Below are 17,125 nucleotides of genomic sequence, written 5' to 3' on the forward strand. Positions count from 1 at the left end.
TTTAAGAGAGTCATCTTCAACTCAGTATGTCTAAAACAGGACTCATCCTTCCCTCCAAAACCTCTTCCCTCTTCCAAATTTGGCCATTAATGTCCAGGGCATCACCATCCTCCCAGTTACTTAGGCTCACAATCTAAGTGTCCTCCTGGACTCCTCATTCTCAAGTATTCTATCCGAACTTGCTGAGGCCTGACGTTTCTATAATCTTAATAATATCTCCTATGTCCCCTTCCCTCTGACACCAGAACCACTGTCTTGCAGGCTCTCATCACCTCATGTCTGGACTAAACCAAGCCTGCTGCTTGGTTTCCCTCTCCCAAGTCTCTCCACTCAGCTATGGCACTGATCTTCATAAAGCCCAAGTCCAACTAGTCATATATGCCCTTCTCCCCCTCACTGAATAAACACTAGGAGCTTCCTATCATCTCTAGGATTAAACACAGAACCCTGTTTGCCTTTTAAAGCCCTTCGTAACCTGGAAAGGCAGGAGGGGGCCAGGTTATGGCCCCTCCATAGCCCTGTGACTCAGCGATGCTGAAGTGGCTTCTCTGGGTTCTTTCAAGCCCCAGCTAAATCTCCACGTTCCGTAGGAAGCCTTTTCACACGCTCCTTAATCTTTGCCTTCCCCTGGTTTATCCTGTCTTTGACATCTCTGTTGATGCCTGTCTGCATGTGGTCTCCCCCATGAGACTGCAAAAGCAGGGTTCTGTTTGGTCTCTCTTTGTAGCCCCAGCACTTGGCACAGTGACTGGTGTTCATCCTTCCTTTTCAGAGAAGGCTGATGACACGGATGATGCCTTGACCTGCGTATGAAGTAGATTTAAGTGAGGCCGAGCTGTGCAGAGTCCTCAGCCTTACTCTCAGGTCATCAAAGCCCAGTGTTGGGGCAAAAGGCAGGACTGGCACATAGCAGGCGCATGATAAATGCCTGCTGACCTGACTTGTTGCTAGACAAATATTATAAAAATGTGCGCATTAACACCATGTCCTGTTCCTGTGAACTGTCTTTAGCATGTCAGAAGGCCTCAGGGCAGAGATGCACTGGCTTTGTGGGGGAGAGCCCAGACAGGGAGAGATGAACACAGTGCCCACATGGCTTCCTGATGATTCTCTTTCCTGCCATCCACTCTGCTTTCTGTCAGCAGTAATGAAACTCATTTGAGCAAATGACATACAATAATGGTTTAATTAGCGGCAGTGTCACGCTCCAGCATACACCAAGAAATCACTTCCAGATGGGGAACATAAAAGACATTTACGACAAAAAAAACACCATCCTTTTATTGGAAGGAAATTTACATCTTACTCAGGTGTCCAATTTGAGGGCTCCAGAAGCACCCAGTTTGATAAATACAAGGAAACAGGAAATTATTTTATATACAAAAGACAAAAGCATCCTTTATTTCAGCTGGTTTCCCAATATGCCTATGTATTCGGTATTCTCTTACCACACCATGCTCATTTTGAATAAAGATCCTGACCGGAACAAGACACACAAACCGTTTGCCTTCCCCCTACAAGCAGCCCGGTTCTATCAGAGATGGAAAAGGGAAGCTGAGGCACCGTGGCTAGTGTAGCTATGGACTTTCAACACAAACCAGTCTAAGAACCACATGTAGCAGAGCTGGCCAGATCCCTTGGCTGATTTGCCATTAGTTTGCTGGCTCTTCCCGGCACTAGCCTCCAGGCCTTGTTACACTTATCTTCAGGAGAATATCTGCTAGTGAACTTCAATGAACTGACTGAATGTGAAAAAGCAGAAAGGAGCTGCTGGCATGGGAGGGAGGACAGAGCAGGAGCCCAGTGGCTGCTCGGTTGTTTTTGGGTGGGAAACAGGACCCCATCTAATTCGTTCTGTAATTGAAAGTGGAGGTTAGAACTCTCCAGGAACAAAGCAAATTCCATACCTGTCTTTCACAGTAGGATCCCATCATTCATCAGTTCCAGTGTCCGTGCTCAAGACAACATCCCTAATCTGATTTCACCAGGCTAGGCTCTTCCTGCTCAGACGAGGTTTATCGATCTTTTACTCTAAGTAATCCAAATGAAAGAACCACCACCGACCCAGCCCAGATGGCAGAACAATTACAGAAGGCGTCACTTTGGGGGGGATTATAAATACCAACGTTACATGCAGATATTTGGCTTTAGCCACTTTCAAGTGTTTGGGATTTTCTTTCTTTCTTAAAGAATCTGGGAAACTGCTGCCAAGTGTGGCTCTTGTCAGGCAGATGGCTCAGCAGCAAGGACAATGCTGCTGGGCCTACTGCCCTGGGTTGGAACATCAAAAGACTCTAGTACTGTGGAAAAAGTCAGGCTTGAAGCATGGTCCATAACATCAGCATCAACTATGAATTTAAGCAGTGAGCAATCAGCAAAGAATATTTTTGTGATGTCTGAACTATCTCTAATATACAACAAATAAATTTTGGTTAAAGAGCCAGTAAGATGTTTGTTTAAAGAAATCTCTCTATACCATCATGACACAAAGCCCATTTGTGGTGTTCAGCCCTGGGGGGCACAGCACTTCATCCGAGACCTACCAACTCCTGCTAGCCCCTTCAGAGAGGAGATGCTGCAGACCCAAAGCATTGAGGAATAAACACATCTTAGATCATCCCAGAGAGGGACCAACGGGAATGAAAGAGCCTCCCTAAATACTGAGAACTAGGCCTTGAACAACCTGCTGAGCCAGCTAGCTAAAGAAACCTCCAGGAGACAGAAAAGAATCAAGAGATGGACTGAATTCAAACCAACCATCCCAACTATGGTGGGAAAGAGCAGAAGAGAAATGCTATCAGCCGCCAGGAAAGGAAGAAGTAAAGTTTAGTTGGCGCCAGCTGAATTACCTCTTCAGAGCCTGTCACTAGCCTAACGCCACAGAAAGGTGTTCACTGAATCTCACCCCACAGCAGTCTTCTGTTTACCTAGCCTTGATGTCAAAATCAAATTGTAAACACTCTCCCAAATCCTGACTTTTCATCTGCCTCCCTATCAACGGCCAGCAGTCTAAAAGGTCCAGGACTGAAAACCCCTTACTTAGCAAGAAAAGATCAAAACCAAGGAAATGAATTCAGAAGCCCAGAATCAGGACCAATGAACCAAATCAGCTCACGGGATGGGTGATTAGCTGAGAGGGAAGAAGAAAAGCCTACTTTTTGATTTTCAAACTGGGATTTTCTGAATTTCCCAGAATCCTTCCTCACCCTCTTCTCCCTTTACTGGTCAGGTTGGCCTCCCACCACCATCGGATCTGTTGCAAACAAAGGGCTGCATGTCCTTCCTTCTCACTCTCCCTCTGAAATATATACAACTGAATAAAGGACAGAGGCCAATGTGGGTCACCCTTACCCCTGCCATTATTCTCAGAGTGAAGCCCGAATTGGCTTCCAGGGAAGTCTGGTAGCTGCAGACACTTCACACTTTCTATCACCACAGGAAATGGCTTCCTTACGATTGAGGAGGAATCATTTTTCTCTAGGAAACCACAGAGCTATAGTGCTATTGTTTCTGAGAGCAAGTCAGATTAGCCAGAGAGGTCATGAGGATCGCTGGGGGCAAGGAGCAGCTGCTACAGTGGGCAGGCTGGGAGGCCTAAAAGTCAGTTCTTTCCAACTAATATTTTACTTCATGAGCCTCTGGGGCTGTTTTCATCAGTAATTAATAACATGGCATTCCAGTTATATATGTATATAACATTTGTCACTTCAAACTCATCTTAGGAATTAAGGGGGCATAGGGAATAGGGTGGAAAAACGATGGAGGCAGCAGCCTTCCCACAGTTCCACTAGGCATCAATCTGCCAAGTGACATTCCTGGTTCTGCCTCCTCCTCAGCCCAACCCCACTCCTAAGAAGCCATGAGTTACTGGGGACAAAGGGAGAGGAGAAGAACACAGAAACAGGAGCGGGAAACACTGTTCTGCAGCCCTACTAAGTGAGCATGCTAAGCAGAAACCTCTCCCAAAGCAGATGTCTGTCTGCTCTCACAATGACCCCAATATATCCTCAGATACTCAGCCTCTGAGGCCCTCGTCCACAAGCACAGAGAGAGCTTCTTTAGAAGGCTGGAGAAACCAGATCCTAAGCTGAAAAAGTGAGGAAGAGCAGAGCTGTAACTGGGCCAATGGTGAACCCAGGCCCAGGCAAACCACGATATGCTAGGAGAGCTGGCGTGATAGCCAGCGGGCACATCCCCAGCAGCATCTGTCGCTGCACATGCTCAGGAGTTACAGGTCCCCCAAAGGCAGGTCCAAAGCACTCCCGGGGGTCTAATTAGACACAGGATTCTAGATGGAGGGGGGAAACAGGCAAAGTGAGGAACAAAGTCCGGTGTTAGTTGGGGGATGGCTAGAGGTGACAGACAACGAGTTCCTAAAAATGACATGACAGTGAGAAGCTAGTGGATGAAAATAAAAAGCAGGGGGCGGCCAGGTAGCACAGCGAGTAAGAGCACCGGCTCCAGTGTCAGAACGACCTGGAGATCAAATCCCAGGCTCAGATACTTAGCACCCACCCAGAAACACCTGGCCGTGTAACCTTGAGCAAGTTACTTAACCCCAATTGCTTAGGGGCAGCCAGGTGGCTCAGCGAGTAAGAGCACTGGCTCCAGTGTTGGGACGACCTGGAGATCGAATCCCAGGCTCAGACACTCAGCACCACACCCAGAAATAAATGGCCGTGTAACCTTGAGCAAGTTACTTAACCCTGATTGCTTAAAAAAATAAAATAAAAAATAAAAAATAAAAAGCATTTTAGGGATTAGAGATGATTCTGAAACAGCCCCTGGTAACAGGGTCCCAAGCAATGGAAGAAATAACCCAACCCACACTCTTTCTTTTTCTCTTGCCAAACTGGCTTCATAGTTTAGGGAAGGAGTCACCACACAATATGGCAAATGTACATTATCAACTCCAAATTTCCCAGGAAAACATGAAGGGATGATGCTGATGGAGGAGAGGGGAGGTCTGAGGGTCTTCCAAAACGGCTGCCTGTTGAGGGTGGGAGGATGCACCACTCTCTGGCAATGGGGCCCCGGGACCGTCTCCTGCCTGCTCAGAGTCTCTTTTTGATGAGTTTCTCCAATTTTCGGATGCGGGATGACTCCTGCTCAGGTGTTGGTGCTGTCAGGGACGTGGAGCCAGGACCCTCTGCTGCTGAAGGTGGGGTGGGGAGCCGCTGGCGGAAGAGTTCCAGCATGCTGCTCTGCTCACTTCTCTTAAGGCCCTGGGGAGAAAAAAGAGCCTGCTCAGAGGAGTGCATGCCAACTGTGCTGGGATGTGGGTTCAAGAAATGGCCTGGACGCTCTAGGCCGGTCTCAGACTCTCCTTCAGATCGAAGCACACTCCAAAGGTACCTCAGAATCCTAGCTTGTTCCACCCTCTCATTTTACAAAGGAGGAAGCTGAGCCGAGGTGAGGGGGATGAAAGGTCTTGCCAGAGGTCACAAGGCTTGTGACAGGACCACAACTCCTTCTGGCATTCTTTCCACTAGCTCATGCAGCCAAACCCTTGGTATAGGCAAGGGAGAAGGAACAGAGGGGGAGGGAGGAAGAGGAGGAAAAAGAGGAAGCCCAGAAGGGCAGCCCTCAGAGGGCCTGGCTCTGACCTTCATGTCCAGTATCTTCTGGAAGGTTTCTGTGTTACAGTCTGTAAGGAGTTTGATGAGGTTGTCAACAAACACCACCAACGGCTCATGAGGGGCCATCACCACCTATGAGGGGAGACAGAAGAAACCAATAATCAGGGAGGCTGAGGAAGGTCATTCTCCTCCCTGAAGCCTGGCGGCCCACGAACCACAGTCTGACACCTTCTCTGCCTGTGATACGAGTCCTAAAGGCCACTAACAGACATCTTACAGCCTCTGCTTCTGCTCTTGGTGCATCATCGATCCTGAAAGGAAAAGGGGCCCACCAAACAGTCGGACCAAAGTTTAATCATTTTCTTTGACTCTTGTGCAAATGGAAGGAGAGTTTTCATGTTTTCTTGTCTTTCTAAAACTAAGATCACAAATTTTAATTTAATTATTCGAAACGGTTCTTTTAGGAAAAAAAAAAGAAGCAACAAAGGATTGATGCTGCCCCTCCGATCCGCCTGTGTCAGCTTTGGATATTCTGCCCTGGGCCCTGGTCAGCGCCTTCCTCAGTGCCCTCTCTATCAAGCCAACACCAGCCACATTACACCTGCTATCCTGCCATCTTCTTGCCATCCACTAAGCCACCACACTCATGCCCTCCCTCCTCCCATTTCCACTTCTGACCATAACCGAATCAATACTGTCACTGCTGCAATACTGAACATACCCTGTACTCTATGACCTTATGGCTCTCCAACCCACGGCCTTCTTTGGCTACCAAGGATGGACCCATTCAGGACAGAAACTCCCGAAGGCAGGACCGGCTTCAATGTTTTTTTTTCTCAAGACTGCATGGGGCTTGGCATACAGCAGGCACTTAAGAAATGCTTACTTCATCAATTCCTGGACATCTGTACAGCCCTCACCCCCAAGAGCCCTACAAGCACGCAGAGAGCTGCCAGCCGAAGGCCTGGATCCCGGCACGCTCTGTGTCGTCCAACACACGTTCTCCGACAAGAAGGCGTGATGTTGACAGATCAGCAGGGACACCCAGTCTTTCCACTTCAGAACACTGAATGTGAGCCTTCCCGAGGAGTCCCTGAGCCTCCCTAATCATGCTCTTCTGAAGCGCAGCAGCTAAGGCGGTGCCTAACTCCAGTGGAGACAAGATGCCTCTGGGGGGCACACGGACTCAGAAAATCACAAGTTCACATGATCTGTTCTGTACATATTTTTCATTATTTTGTTAAACATTTCCCAATTATGACTTAATCTGACTGTGAGTTTGGCACCTCTGGATTAGAGGCCCAGTCTGAGATGGGAAAGGGCTGCTGCTGCCTGCCCCAAGTGGCCTGACTTGGTCTCTACTTCCTCATCACCTCCTTACACGGCCACCCTTGGAGGATCATAGGACTAAGCGTGAGAGAAGGGACTTGAGAGATCTTTGGTCCAAACCCCTCATTTTACCAGAGAGTAAACTGAGGCCCACAGCTTATATGCCCAACACCATCGAGAAAAGGAACAGAGCCAGGTTGCTGGCTCAGGTCCTCTGACTCCAGCTGGGGACAGAGAAGAAGCATGGCTCTCCAACATGGTGGAAAGTTCTCAGAAGGAGCGAACCCTTGCTAACGGGGACTGTGGCTGCAACCATCACAACCACCGGCCATCCCTTCTTCATTTCCTTCTTCTCCTCTAATCACGATCTGGTCGTCCCAATAAGTGGCAGATAGGAGGCAGACGGGGAAGGCTCCGGTCTCATGCCCTTTCTCTGTGTTGCTCAATGCCATTCTCTTAAGAAGCAAGAGTTTGCTTCAAAGGAATTTTAAAAGTTCAACACATAAACCATTCATGGCTACCTTCAGCTACTATATTTTTTCCACAGGCCCCAGTGCAGGCATCAGAGCAGCATTATGAAGTAGCAGGTAACAGTTGGCTGGGTCTGGAATTCCTGTTGTAAACTAAATGGGTCACTGATTTTCCCACCAATGACCTCATCAAGGCATGCTATTAGTGTTGGCAGCCCCACAGACCTCTCAGCAAGGCTGCCTCATTACACCAGGCCCCAAGGCAAAGATTACGTGATCAAAGGGGCCTAAGAGAAAATGAGGGTGAGGAGCAACAAGCGGTTACCTTCAGGATCATCTCTGCTCGGGTCATGCCCTTCACGACAATTTTGGTGTAGCTGGCAGGCGCTTTCCTCACCACCTGGGAGCCAATGGAGGGCAGATCCAGGAGGACCATCTTCAGAGAGTGAGTATCTAGCAGCAGCTGCAAGAGCAAAGAGAGGCCGGCCAGATCAGTGGCCAGACCACAGCTTGTGACTACAGAGCCAAACGGCTTAAGTCTAAGCACACCTGGTGTCTATGTCAGTGCCGATGGAAAACTTCACTTAACAGGAGCAGTACCATTTTGCTGTTGGGTTTTTAAGACAAGTCCTCACCTTGCCTGGGCTGCAAGTGTTTGGGCTGTTTACAGGCCCAGGGCCACTGAAGATCAGCACAGGAGCTCGGACCTATTGGCTCCAACCTCATCCACTGAGGTCTCTGTGCTCCCAGGGGCTCACCACAACGGTGAACACTGACCTGGCATAGCCCACAGCAGCTCAGAACTCCTTAACCCCAGAGCTGTGCCAGACCCTCCTCGCTGGCAGCAGGGATTTACAGGCAGGCACTGCCATGCCCAGCTCTCAGCAGCCCTGGGGAGCTGGCAAAGAGCCAGGACCCAGGCCCTGCGGCTGCCTTATATGGCCTGTGTGACCCTGAGTACATTACCTCCCCACTTGATCCTCCAAGACTAGAAGCTGCAAAGAAGACTGGCCCAGAGCAGAAAAGGGCATTTCCTCACTTGGGAGCCTCTGTGTCTTTGAGATCCCAGGTCCAGTCCCCTGCCCCTGTGTTCTACCAGCCACTTTTGCCTTTTCTGCTTCTCAAATGCAGAGAGGAAAGCTGGAGGAAAGCACAATGTTCAGCAGGCTCCTTCTGGGGCCAGCATATACAGACACAGAGTTGAGCCAGGAAGACTTCAGATCTGGGGAGTAGTTGTGCCAAGCACAGGGGGCCCCCACTGCCTGGGCCTCCCCAAGTCCCTGAGGCACCTTCTCCTCACTTCTGGTCTCTCTTAAGAACCTGAGTCCATCTCTCTGAAGCTTTTCCTGATTCCCCCCAACCCCCAGCTGCTGGTGCTCCCCCCCCTCAATTACACACCATGTTTTCCTCATAGCAAGCAGAGGGGGCTGGGCTTCCAGAGTCCTACTGCACACACAGTAACACCGCCTGCCTCCTGGCCCTGCTTCCTGACACCTCAACACCAAGAGATCTTGGACCTTCGAAGGTTCTCCCTTTCATCCACACAGCTCCACCTACCCACTGATTCTCTGCCTAGACTCATTCCCAAGGGACACTTACACCAGCCCCGCTACGTCACCATCTCTGTCCACCTCAACTCTACACCACCAAGACCCACTCCTGACCTGTCCCCCCTCCCCGTGGGGCCACAGGGAGCTTCCTCACCCACCTTCCAGCTCTGGCACTCATTAAGCCATGGTTCTCCCAGGTGACACTGCATCTCTGTCCACCTCAACTCTACACCACCAAGACCCACTCCTGACTTGTCCCCCCTCCCCGTGGGGCCGCAGGGAGCTTCCTCACCTACCTTCCAGCTCTGGCACTCATTAAGCCATGGTTCCTCCCAGGTGACACTGAATCTCTGGCCATCTCCTCGGTGCTGGCTGCACCCTCCCAATCTCAGGGATGTGTCAGGGAGGGAGCCACAAAGACTCTGCCATGCACTGTCACTTCCAGACTTTACTGACGTCACTCATCAATGTCTTTACCCAGTCCAGATCCTGGTGGTCATTTTATACTGACCAGGACATATCCCCTCCTTTCTCAGTGAGTTCGGGGCCCAGCCCAGTCTTGTCCTCCACCCCAACCAACGACATGCCTTCTACTACCCTGCCTGGCAGCTCCCCAGCCTGTGCATCTCCCATGACCCACTCTTGCACTCTGCTCAGTTACACATACAGGGGCAGTCACAGCCTGTCACCCATACCTGCCACACTTCCATATTCAATGACTCTGAAATTCCATTATCCGTTCCCAGTCTTTTATCATGCCAGCTCTCCCTAATTTTTATCCTCATCTTGACCTTCAATCCCTCACCCCCTCAGCAGACTCCCTGCCCTCACTCCTGTACTGGCTGCATACTCCTCTCTGCCCAATATGTGATGAACCATCCTCTACTCTTCCTTAACTTTCCTCTCTTTTCCTATCAAGGCGGTGCCAACCTTTGTCCCCTCACTCTCACCACCCCCCCCATATCCAATCAGGTGCCAAATCTTATCATTTCTGACTCCATAACTTCCATCCCATTTATCCCTTTACATGGCCACCAGTCTAGTTCAGACACACCCCTCATCCAAATTACTGCAGTCTCCTCTTAATTGGTCCCAAGTCTCTCCCCATCCAGCCCCGCTCCCTGAGGCTGCCAAAGTGGTTTTTAAAAAGTACATTTCTGACCATGTTATTCCTCCTACTCAATAAGCTCAGTGGCTGCCCACTCCTCTGGCATTAAACATAAACTCTTTTAGCTGGCATGTGAAGCTCTTCAGATCCTGACTTCTTCTGTACTCCTCCTGTCCATCACACTGGGACACTCGTGGTTCCTTACAGATGACATCCCATTTCCCATCACCATACCTTTGCCTTGGCTGTTCCCCATGCCTGCAGTCTGTGTGCCCTCCTCTCCTCTGTCTCTCAGAAGCCTCCGTTTCCTCCAAGACTCAGCTCAAGCTCCACCTTTCACAGGATTTTCCTAGCTTTCCCTCTCTCCCTCTTAGGCTACTTTGATACACTTTGTCCACATCTCTTCTAATCTGTGATGCCTGGCTCTACCTTCTGTCTTTCTATCCCCAGAGATAAGCACACAGTAGATACTGCATTAGCATTTGCTGAATTTGCAGAACTCTAAATGTGGGCAGGAGACTCCTGTGGATCTGTCTGTAAAGCTCCACACACCTTTGTGAGGCATCCACAAGGAAAGTGAAGACGCTAGAAGGTGAAGCACTCAAGCATTTTTTTTTTTAAGCAATCGGGGTTAAGTAACTTGCTCAAGGTTACACGGCCAGTTATTTCTGGGTGTGGTGCTGAGTGTCTGAACCCGGGATTCGATCTCCAGGTCGTCCCAACACTGGAGCCGGTGCTCTTACTTGCTGTGCTACCTGGCCGCCCCTCAAGCATTTTCAACACTAGCCAAGAATAGACCACAGATAGGCAAACATAAAAGAACCCTCTCTTCCTTTTCTGTGAAGGCTCAAGTTTTACAGTGAGTCCTGAGTTCAGGCTCCATCAACTTGGCAAAGCAGAGCTGGCTGAGATTAAGCTAAGCCACAGCTTTGAATTTCACGGCCTTTGTTATGGCTTGGGTTACAACCTCCCCGTAACACAGCGTGGATCTGTTCTGGCCTCCAAGTCTCCCTTGGATGTCCACTGCCCAAGTACTGGCTGCTCAAGCTATGCCACCCACCCTCTTGGGTTTCCAAGGTATTGTCTAGCAAGGTAAATGTGGGTCAGGTGCAATGAGTCCTGAGAATGGCAAAAGGGAGCACAGTCCACTTCTCACCCATTTCTCGATTCCCCCACTAATACTTGGTTTTCCCAGTACCAATATAGCTATGTCTACAATCTGAGGAAAAGGAAATAGGATTTAAGGAGAGTTTTCTCACTTATAAGTAAAAGTACAACTGACTGTTCATGGTACTTAATCAAACTGACATCCCACATACCCCATACCCACCATGATGGCTTTACTCTGGTGCTGAATTATTCAAATGATCTTTCTGGGGTGGGGACAGAGAGAAGGGAGGGAGGAGAAAGACAGAGAGACAGGAAAGAATGGACAAAGGTAGAGAAGGGAAGGAGGGAAAGAAGGAGAAAGAGAAGGCAAAGAAAATAATGAAGAAAAAAAGAAAAGAAGGGGCAAGAGGAGGAGTGAACAGACTGAGAAAAACAGACGAGGTCTTGGATCGATGCAATAAAAAAATATTGCAGTTATCAGACATGAAATCCTTTAAGTCAGCTAGCAACGACTTGGCAAAGTTGCAGACACATGAAAAACATTTTTTCAGTGTGAATCTACTTTATGTTTACAGTGGCCTCAGCAAGTCTGGAGTCAGAAATATCCGACCAGAATGTGATCTGCTGAAGGGGACAGGAATCCAGGAATCACCCAGCATTATCTGATTACATTCAACAGTCAGAGAACAGACTCAAGGGCCTTGAGTCCCAGATTCATATGCTAATGAAACTGGAGACAACATGTTGGGGCACTATTCTGCTATTTCCAATGGAAAGAATTAGCTCTCTGTGTCAGATATGCAAGTCAGGGATTTCAGAACACTGGTGGAAATCTTTGCATCAGTGAGACTCAGTCAATGACTGATTCAATTTAACCTCCTGGGACACTTGCTGGGATTGTGTTTTAACTTCAATGATCACTGACTAGCTCACTACTCTCTGGGGCTCTAAGAGGCACTGGTAAAACACGGGCCTCCTGAGAAGTCTTAGACCCCAGCTAATGAAAGGAAAACACACACACATACACAAAAAGAAAAGAAAACACAAGCATGAAATAATTCACAAAGAAAACTTACCAAGTCACTAGCTATGCTTACTAGTTCAGAACCATCTGACAGGAGGAAGACCAGGGCTGGGTAAAGGCCCTTTCTTCCAACGCAGCCATTCTGTGCTTTAAGCTGGAATTACATTACAAGGAGGCACCTGGGCCCTGCTCACTCACATCATATTCTGAAGAAGCGGAATCAACGAGTGGGACGACAAGGGCACTAAGTCTCTGAGGACTGAGGACACAAAATACAGGCAGTGGGAGGACGGGCTTTATGTGGGAGGCTTCTTGGAGGGAAGAGAGCAGGGTTTCTTAGCACTGGGGAAAAAAACAACCTCTTGTCTTAGTTCCCCATAAAAGAATTACCTCTGTCATCATAGGCATGTATCAACACCGGCCCTATGATATTTCAATTGGACAAATACGTATAAAGAGCCTACCAGATACAAGGCATTGTGTGCTGGTGGATAACAGTCCTGCCCTCAAAGAGCCTCCAATCCACAAGGAGGGTGGTGGCTCCCCGAGGGGTGGCCAATGCAGTAAGACCAGCAGCCCCTTAGAAGCACCTCCACCATGACATGGGGTCTCTGCTGCTCTGTTACCTGGATGACCCTCACACTGTGTTCCTGGAGAAACAATGTCAGGTGGAAGATGCAGAAACAGGAGTCTGTTTCTAGGGCTGTTTTATGCAATTGGGCTTTATCCTCTAGGACACTGCTTGTAGCCACCTCTGCCCACCACAACAGAGCTGGAAAGATTATTTTTCCAGCAGGCCTTTTAATGAAGGATCCTTGGACTTCTTGCTCCCCTTGTAATCAGACAGCCAGTCAGCGTGTGCTACAAGAGCGTTCCACACCAAGAAGGTTTGTTACCCTTGCCATCGCTGGCATGGACTCCTAGCGGGCACCCGGGCAAGGCTGCCCAGTGGTCTGGGAGCACATCACACACCAGCATTTGCCTCACCTGTTCTGCTCCCACCATGCTAATTGGCTTGCACTTGAAGAGATGGTTGATGAACTTGGGAATGAAGGAGCTGTGAAAAGAGATCAGGACATCACAAAGTGTCTCTTGAGTTAAAGAACCGCTCACCCTCACCCACATTCCTCAGACCCATAGGAGGGGAGTAAACAGATCAGCTGGACAAGAATTGTACACATAACTATCACTACAAAAAAACAGAAAACAAAACCAAAGACCCAGGAACTTCAGGTGGATTTGGACAGAATAAATGTGGTTTTTGTTTATCGTCAGCTAATATGCTGGGTTTTCCCTTGGGAAATGCTATGAGTTTTATGTAAGATTTTATATGTTTACTTGATAACTGAGGGGGGACACCTGGTGCTGATTGTCAAGTCAGGAGGATCTTGGTTCAAATCCACTTCTGATGCTTGCTGCATGACCCTGGCCAGGAGACGTCACCTCAAATACTTAAAAAAAACACTGGTGGGGTGGGCAGGTAGCACAGCGAGTAAGAACACCGGCTCCAGTGTCGGGATGACATGTGGATCGAATCCAGGCTCACACACTTAGCACCCACCCAGAAACACCTGGCTGTGTAACCTTGAGCAAGTTATTTAACCCCAATTGCTTAGGGGCAGCCAGGTGGCTCAGTGAGTAAGAGCACAAGTCCCAGAGTCGGGATGACCTGGGGATCGAATATGGGCTCAGATACTTAGCACCACACCCAGAAATAACTGGCCGTGTAACCTTGAGCAAGTTACTTAACCCCAATTGCTTTAAAAAAAAAAACACTGGTGAGGAACACCCACACTGCTAAAATCACAGGACCTTTGCTTACATTCAATTACCTGCAGTTGGGGTTTGTTGGGTTATATGTTTTTGATGGTTATTAAGTTTATATTTTAAAATTAAATTCAACTAAACATTTATTAAGTAGCTCTCCTATCAGAAGCACTATGCTAGTGCTTGGGATACAAAGAAAACAAGGAAAAGCCCTTCCCTCAAAGGGCTTACATGAGATAAGCAAGTAAAAAATGCAAAGTCTGGACCAGAAGAATCTCCAGGTGGAGAGGGTCTAACAAATGCAGGAAGATTCCAGCACGGTGGGCTGAGTTCTGTCAATAGAAGAAGTCATTATAGGTCTCAGAAATGCCAAAGGAGAAACTCATAAGAGTAACTTAGTCTAAAGGGAGAACCCAGAAGGCCTCCCCTTCTCTGGTCTGGTCATGAAGAGTACAGGAGACTTACTTCCAATAGCCAAAGCTGTCCCTCCTGATTCCTCCAGGATGCAGTGGCATTTAGCTTTGTAAGGAGGGGGAGAAGGAAGGAAGGCCGTGCCTGGCACAGGGAGTGAAAACATTGGCCACTAGAGTTAAAATTCTAATTAATGCTTGCTCCCCACAGAATCATTGGTAGGTCAATTAAGCTCAATAAGTCTCAGTTTCCTCCTCTTTAAAATAACGGGTGAGATTAGATGGCTTCTTCTGGATCCAGAGCTTTGGTCCTATGGTCTGACTGTTGCCAGGGAAGAACAGAAAGAAGAAAGCCAAGGAGAGAGGAGTGACATCTTTGATTACAGAAGCCTTGAAGGGTGAGTGACGGTGGCATCAGAAAGAAGAGAGAGGCCACGTGGAGAGGGCCTTGGTCTTCCGGCCCCATCTCACGACAGACAGGTCTTAGCTTTGCAAGGGGCGCAGGTCATGCCTTTCTGAGTTCTTTAGACTGGATCTTCCTGAGAGGCAGGAGCTTTTATGCCCCACCTACTCAGTGGGGCCTTCATGGGACGTTTAAAGGGATGTGGCACCCCCAGGACATCAAGGCTCATGCTGGGACCAGCTGAGAAAATGGATTTCTGACTTCTCTTTATGTTCACTAAGGCAAGCAAGCCCCTGCGCAATCCCTGGAGGAGGTTTTAAGCATAATAAATTTTCACTGGGACAGAATTTCTAACAGTGATTATGGGGAGCGTCAGGATATGATTTATCAGGCGGTGCTCTTAATGCAAACTAATGAGTACCCAGAGAGCGAAGAGGGAATGTTGGCTCTTCGTTCATTTGCCACAGCACAAACATTAACGCCCTGCTGGAGATCCCACCATATCCTTTTCCTGACAACCTAGAACTGATGTTGACTGTAAGACCCAGCCCATACTTGTTATTCCTTAAAGATTTATTGTTGAGAAAGGCAGGGAAAAAAATAACCTCAAAGTCTTAACTCAACACAAATTGGGAGCAATTTTTGGGAGAGAATCTGCAGGCCAGGTGCAAGTGTGTGCCTCATCACCGGGGAGCCCCCATGTGAACATGGCAGTGTGGGTCAGCCCTGGTGGACCCTCCTGGAGCCTGGCCCCACCTCCTCTGCCAGAGCCCTCAAAGGCGACCTTTCACTCTGACAGGAGTGCATCACTTCTGTGCCACAGAATCCTCTGGCTGTCTGGCCGCGTGTGGATCAGACCCCTTCTCACAAGAACGTTTATCTGTACGTTTCAGTTGGAGCTTAGTGAAAATAAAAGCAATCTTTTTTTTTCCCATCCAAGTTCAGGCCCCCTCCAAATGAATCCACAGACCCAGTGGGGGAAGCCCAGGTTAAAAAGGCCTGTTTTATGTACTAGAACTGGCACATTCTCAGGAGAAGCCAGAAGCCTGGAAGGCTGAGCTGGAGTCAGGCAGCAAGCGCCTATTACTTCAAGGGGCCAACATTCCTATGTTCCAGCTCATGCTTGAAGAAAGTTGTGCACAAGTTCCTGGAGCCCACAGGGTCCTGTCTATGGGCACTCGCCGTGGGCTTCCCACTGCTGCTCCCCTTCCTCCACTTAAGAAGCACACATGTCACTGCCCATTTGTGTTTGGTTTTGTACCATGTGCCAGAGCTGGGCATCTCTATCAGGCACAATAAATGTCACAGATCCCGAGCTGGAAGGGACCTCTGAGACCACCTCATTTTACAAGTGAGGAAACTGAGGCACAGGGAGGTAAAGGGTCACATGGGCTAGGGTCACATGGGCAGGAAGTACCAGAGGAAGGATGGCTGTTTTTGCCTTTCTCTGTATCTCCAGCTCTTAGCACAGTGCTCAGCTCACAGCAGGTGCTTGTGATAAATGCTGAGCGGAGGACTGACTGAGCCAACAGCCTATGATTCTGAGCTCTTCCCCTATACCACACTGCCTGGGAGATGAGGATTTTTAAGAGCTCCAAATATACAGGAGACACCAAGCAGGAAGCAGGCACAAAACCAGAACACAGAATAGAGGATCTTAACCATGTGTGTGAGTGTGAGTGTGTGTGTGTCTGTGTTCTGCATGCTTTGGGCAACAGCCTGGCAAAGCCCAGGGGGCCTCAGAGCATTGTCTGTAAATGCATCAAACCACCAAGGTCGGGGGAAATAAAAGGGTCACATTTTTCCAATCAAAGTTCACAAACTTAAACTCTATCCCAGGACTGGTCCATGGACTCTATGTTAAGAACCCCTGAGAGAGAATCTACAGCCCCTATTCTTTTTTTTTTTTTTTTTTGCTTTTTGGAGGGGGGGATGGTAGGGCTATTGGGGTTAAGTGACTTGCCCAAGGTCACATGGTTAGTTTTTTGTGTGTTTGTGTGTGTCAAGCATCTGAGGCCAGGTCCAAACCCAGGTCCTCCTGACTTCAGGGCCAGTGCTCTACTCACTGTGCTACCTAGCCGCCCCATACAGCCCCCATTCTTGAAGAGTTTCTAATACAGCTGAGGAGACAAAATACCACAAAAAATAACTACAGAAAGTTCTTGACCATGAATACCAAGAGGCTGATGAGGCCAGACAAAACCTCAGATGATCATTACAGCAGCACTGACATGGCACTGGAAGGCTTGCAAAGCATCTGACAAATATCATCTCATTTGGGCCTCACAACCAACCTGGGAGGCAGGGGGTATCAGGAGGAAGCTAAGAGGCATGCTCTATGCTTCCAAATCTGAACTCAGGTCCAGAGGCTGGTG

At 48.7% G+C, this 17,125-nt stretch overlaps 1 protein-coding gene across 4 annotated transcripts in view; it reads right to left on the reverse strand.

Moving 5' to 3' along the window:
• Positions 1 to 1,266: 1,266 nt before the first annotated feature.
• VPS53 (VPS53 subunit of GARP complex) overlaps positions 1,267 to 17,125 on the reverse strand; it is a 144,549-nt gene continuing 128,690 nt past the window's right edge. For 3 of the 4 annotated variants that reach the window (XM_069089706.1, XM_069089710.1, XM_069089708.1), the window contains 4 exons: positions 13,158 to 13,227; positions 7,704 to 7,841; positions 5,607 to 5,711; positions 1,267 to 5,225 (listed from right to left, as the gene is read on the reverse strand). In XM_069089706.1, the coding sequence (XP_068945807.1) occupies positions 5,055 to 5,225; positions 5,607 to 5,711; positions 7,704 to 7,841; positions 13,158 to 13,227 (484 nt within the window). In that variant the 3' untranslated portion in view covers positions 1,267 to 5,054. The remainder of the gene's footprint in view (positions 5,226 to 5,606; positions 5,712 to 7,703; positions 7,842 to 13,157; positions 13,228 to 17,125) is intronic. The other variant, XM_069089707.1, reaches the window with a different exon arrangement.

This window comes from Petaurus breviceps, unplaced genomic scaffold (genome assembly GCF_028583685.1).
Source record: "Petaurus breviceps papuanus isolate PSGF00001 unplaced genomic scaffold, PetGlider_PUasm1.0 186, whole genome shotgun sequence".
Classification (NCBI taxonomy): Eukaryota; Metazoa; Chordata; class Mammalia; order Diprotodontia; family Petauridae; genus Petaurus; species Petaurus breviceps.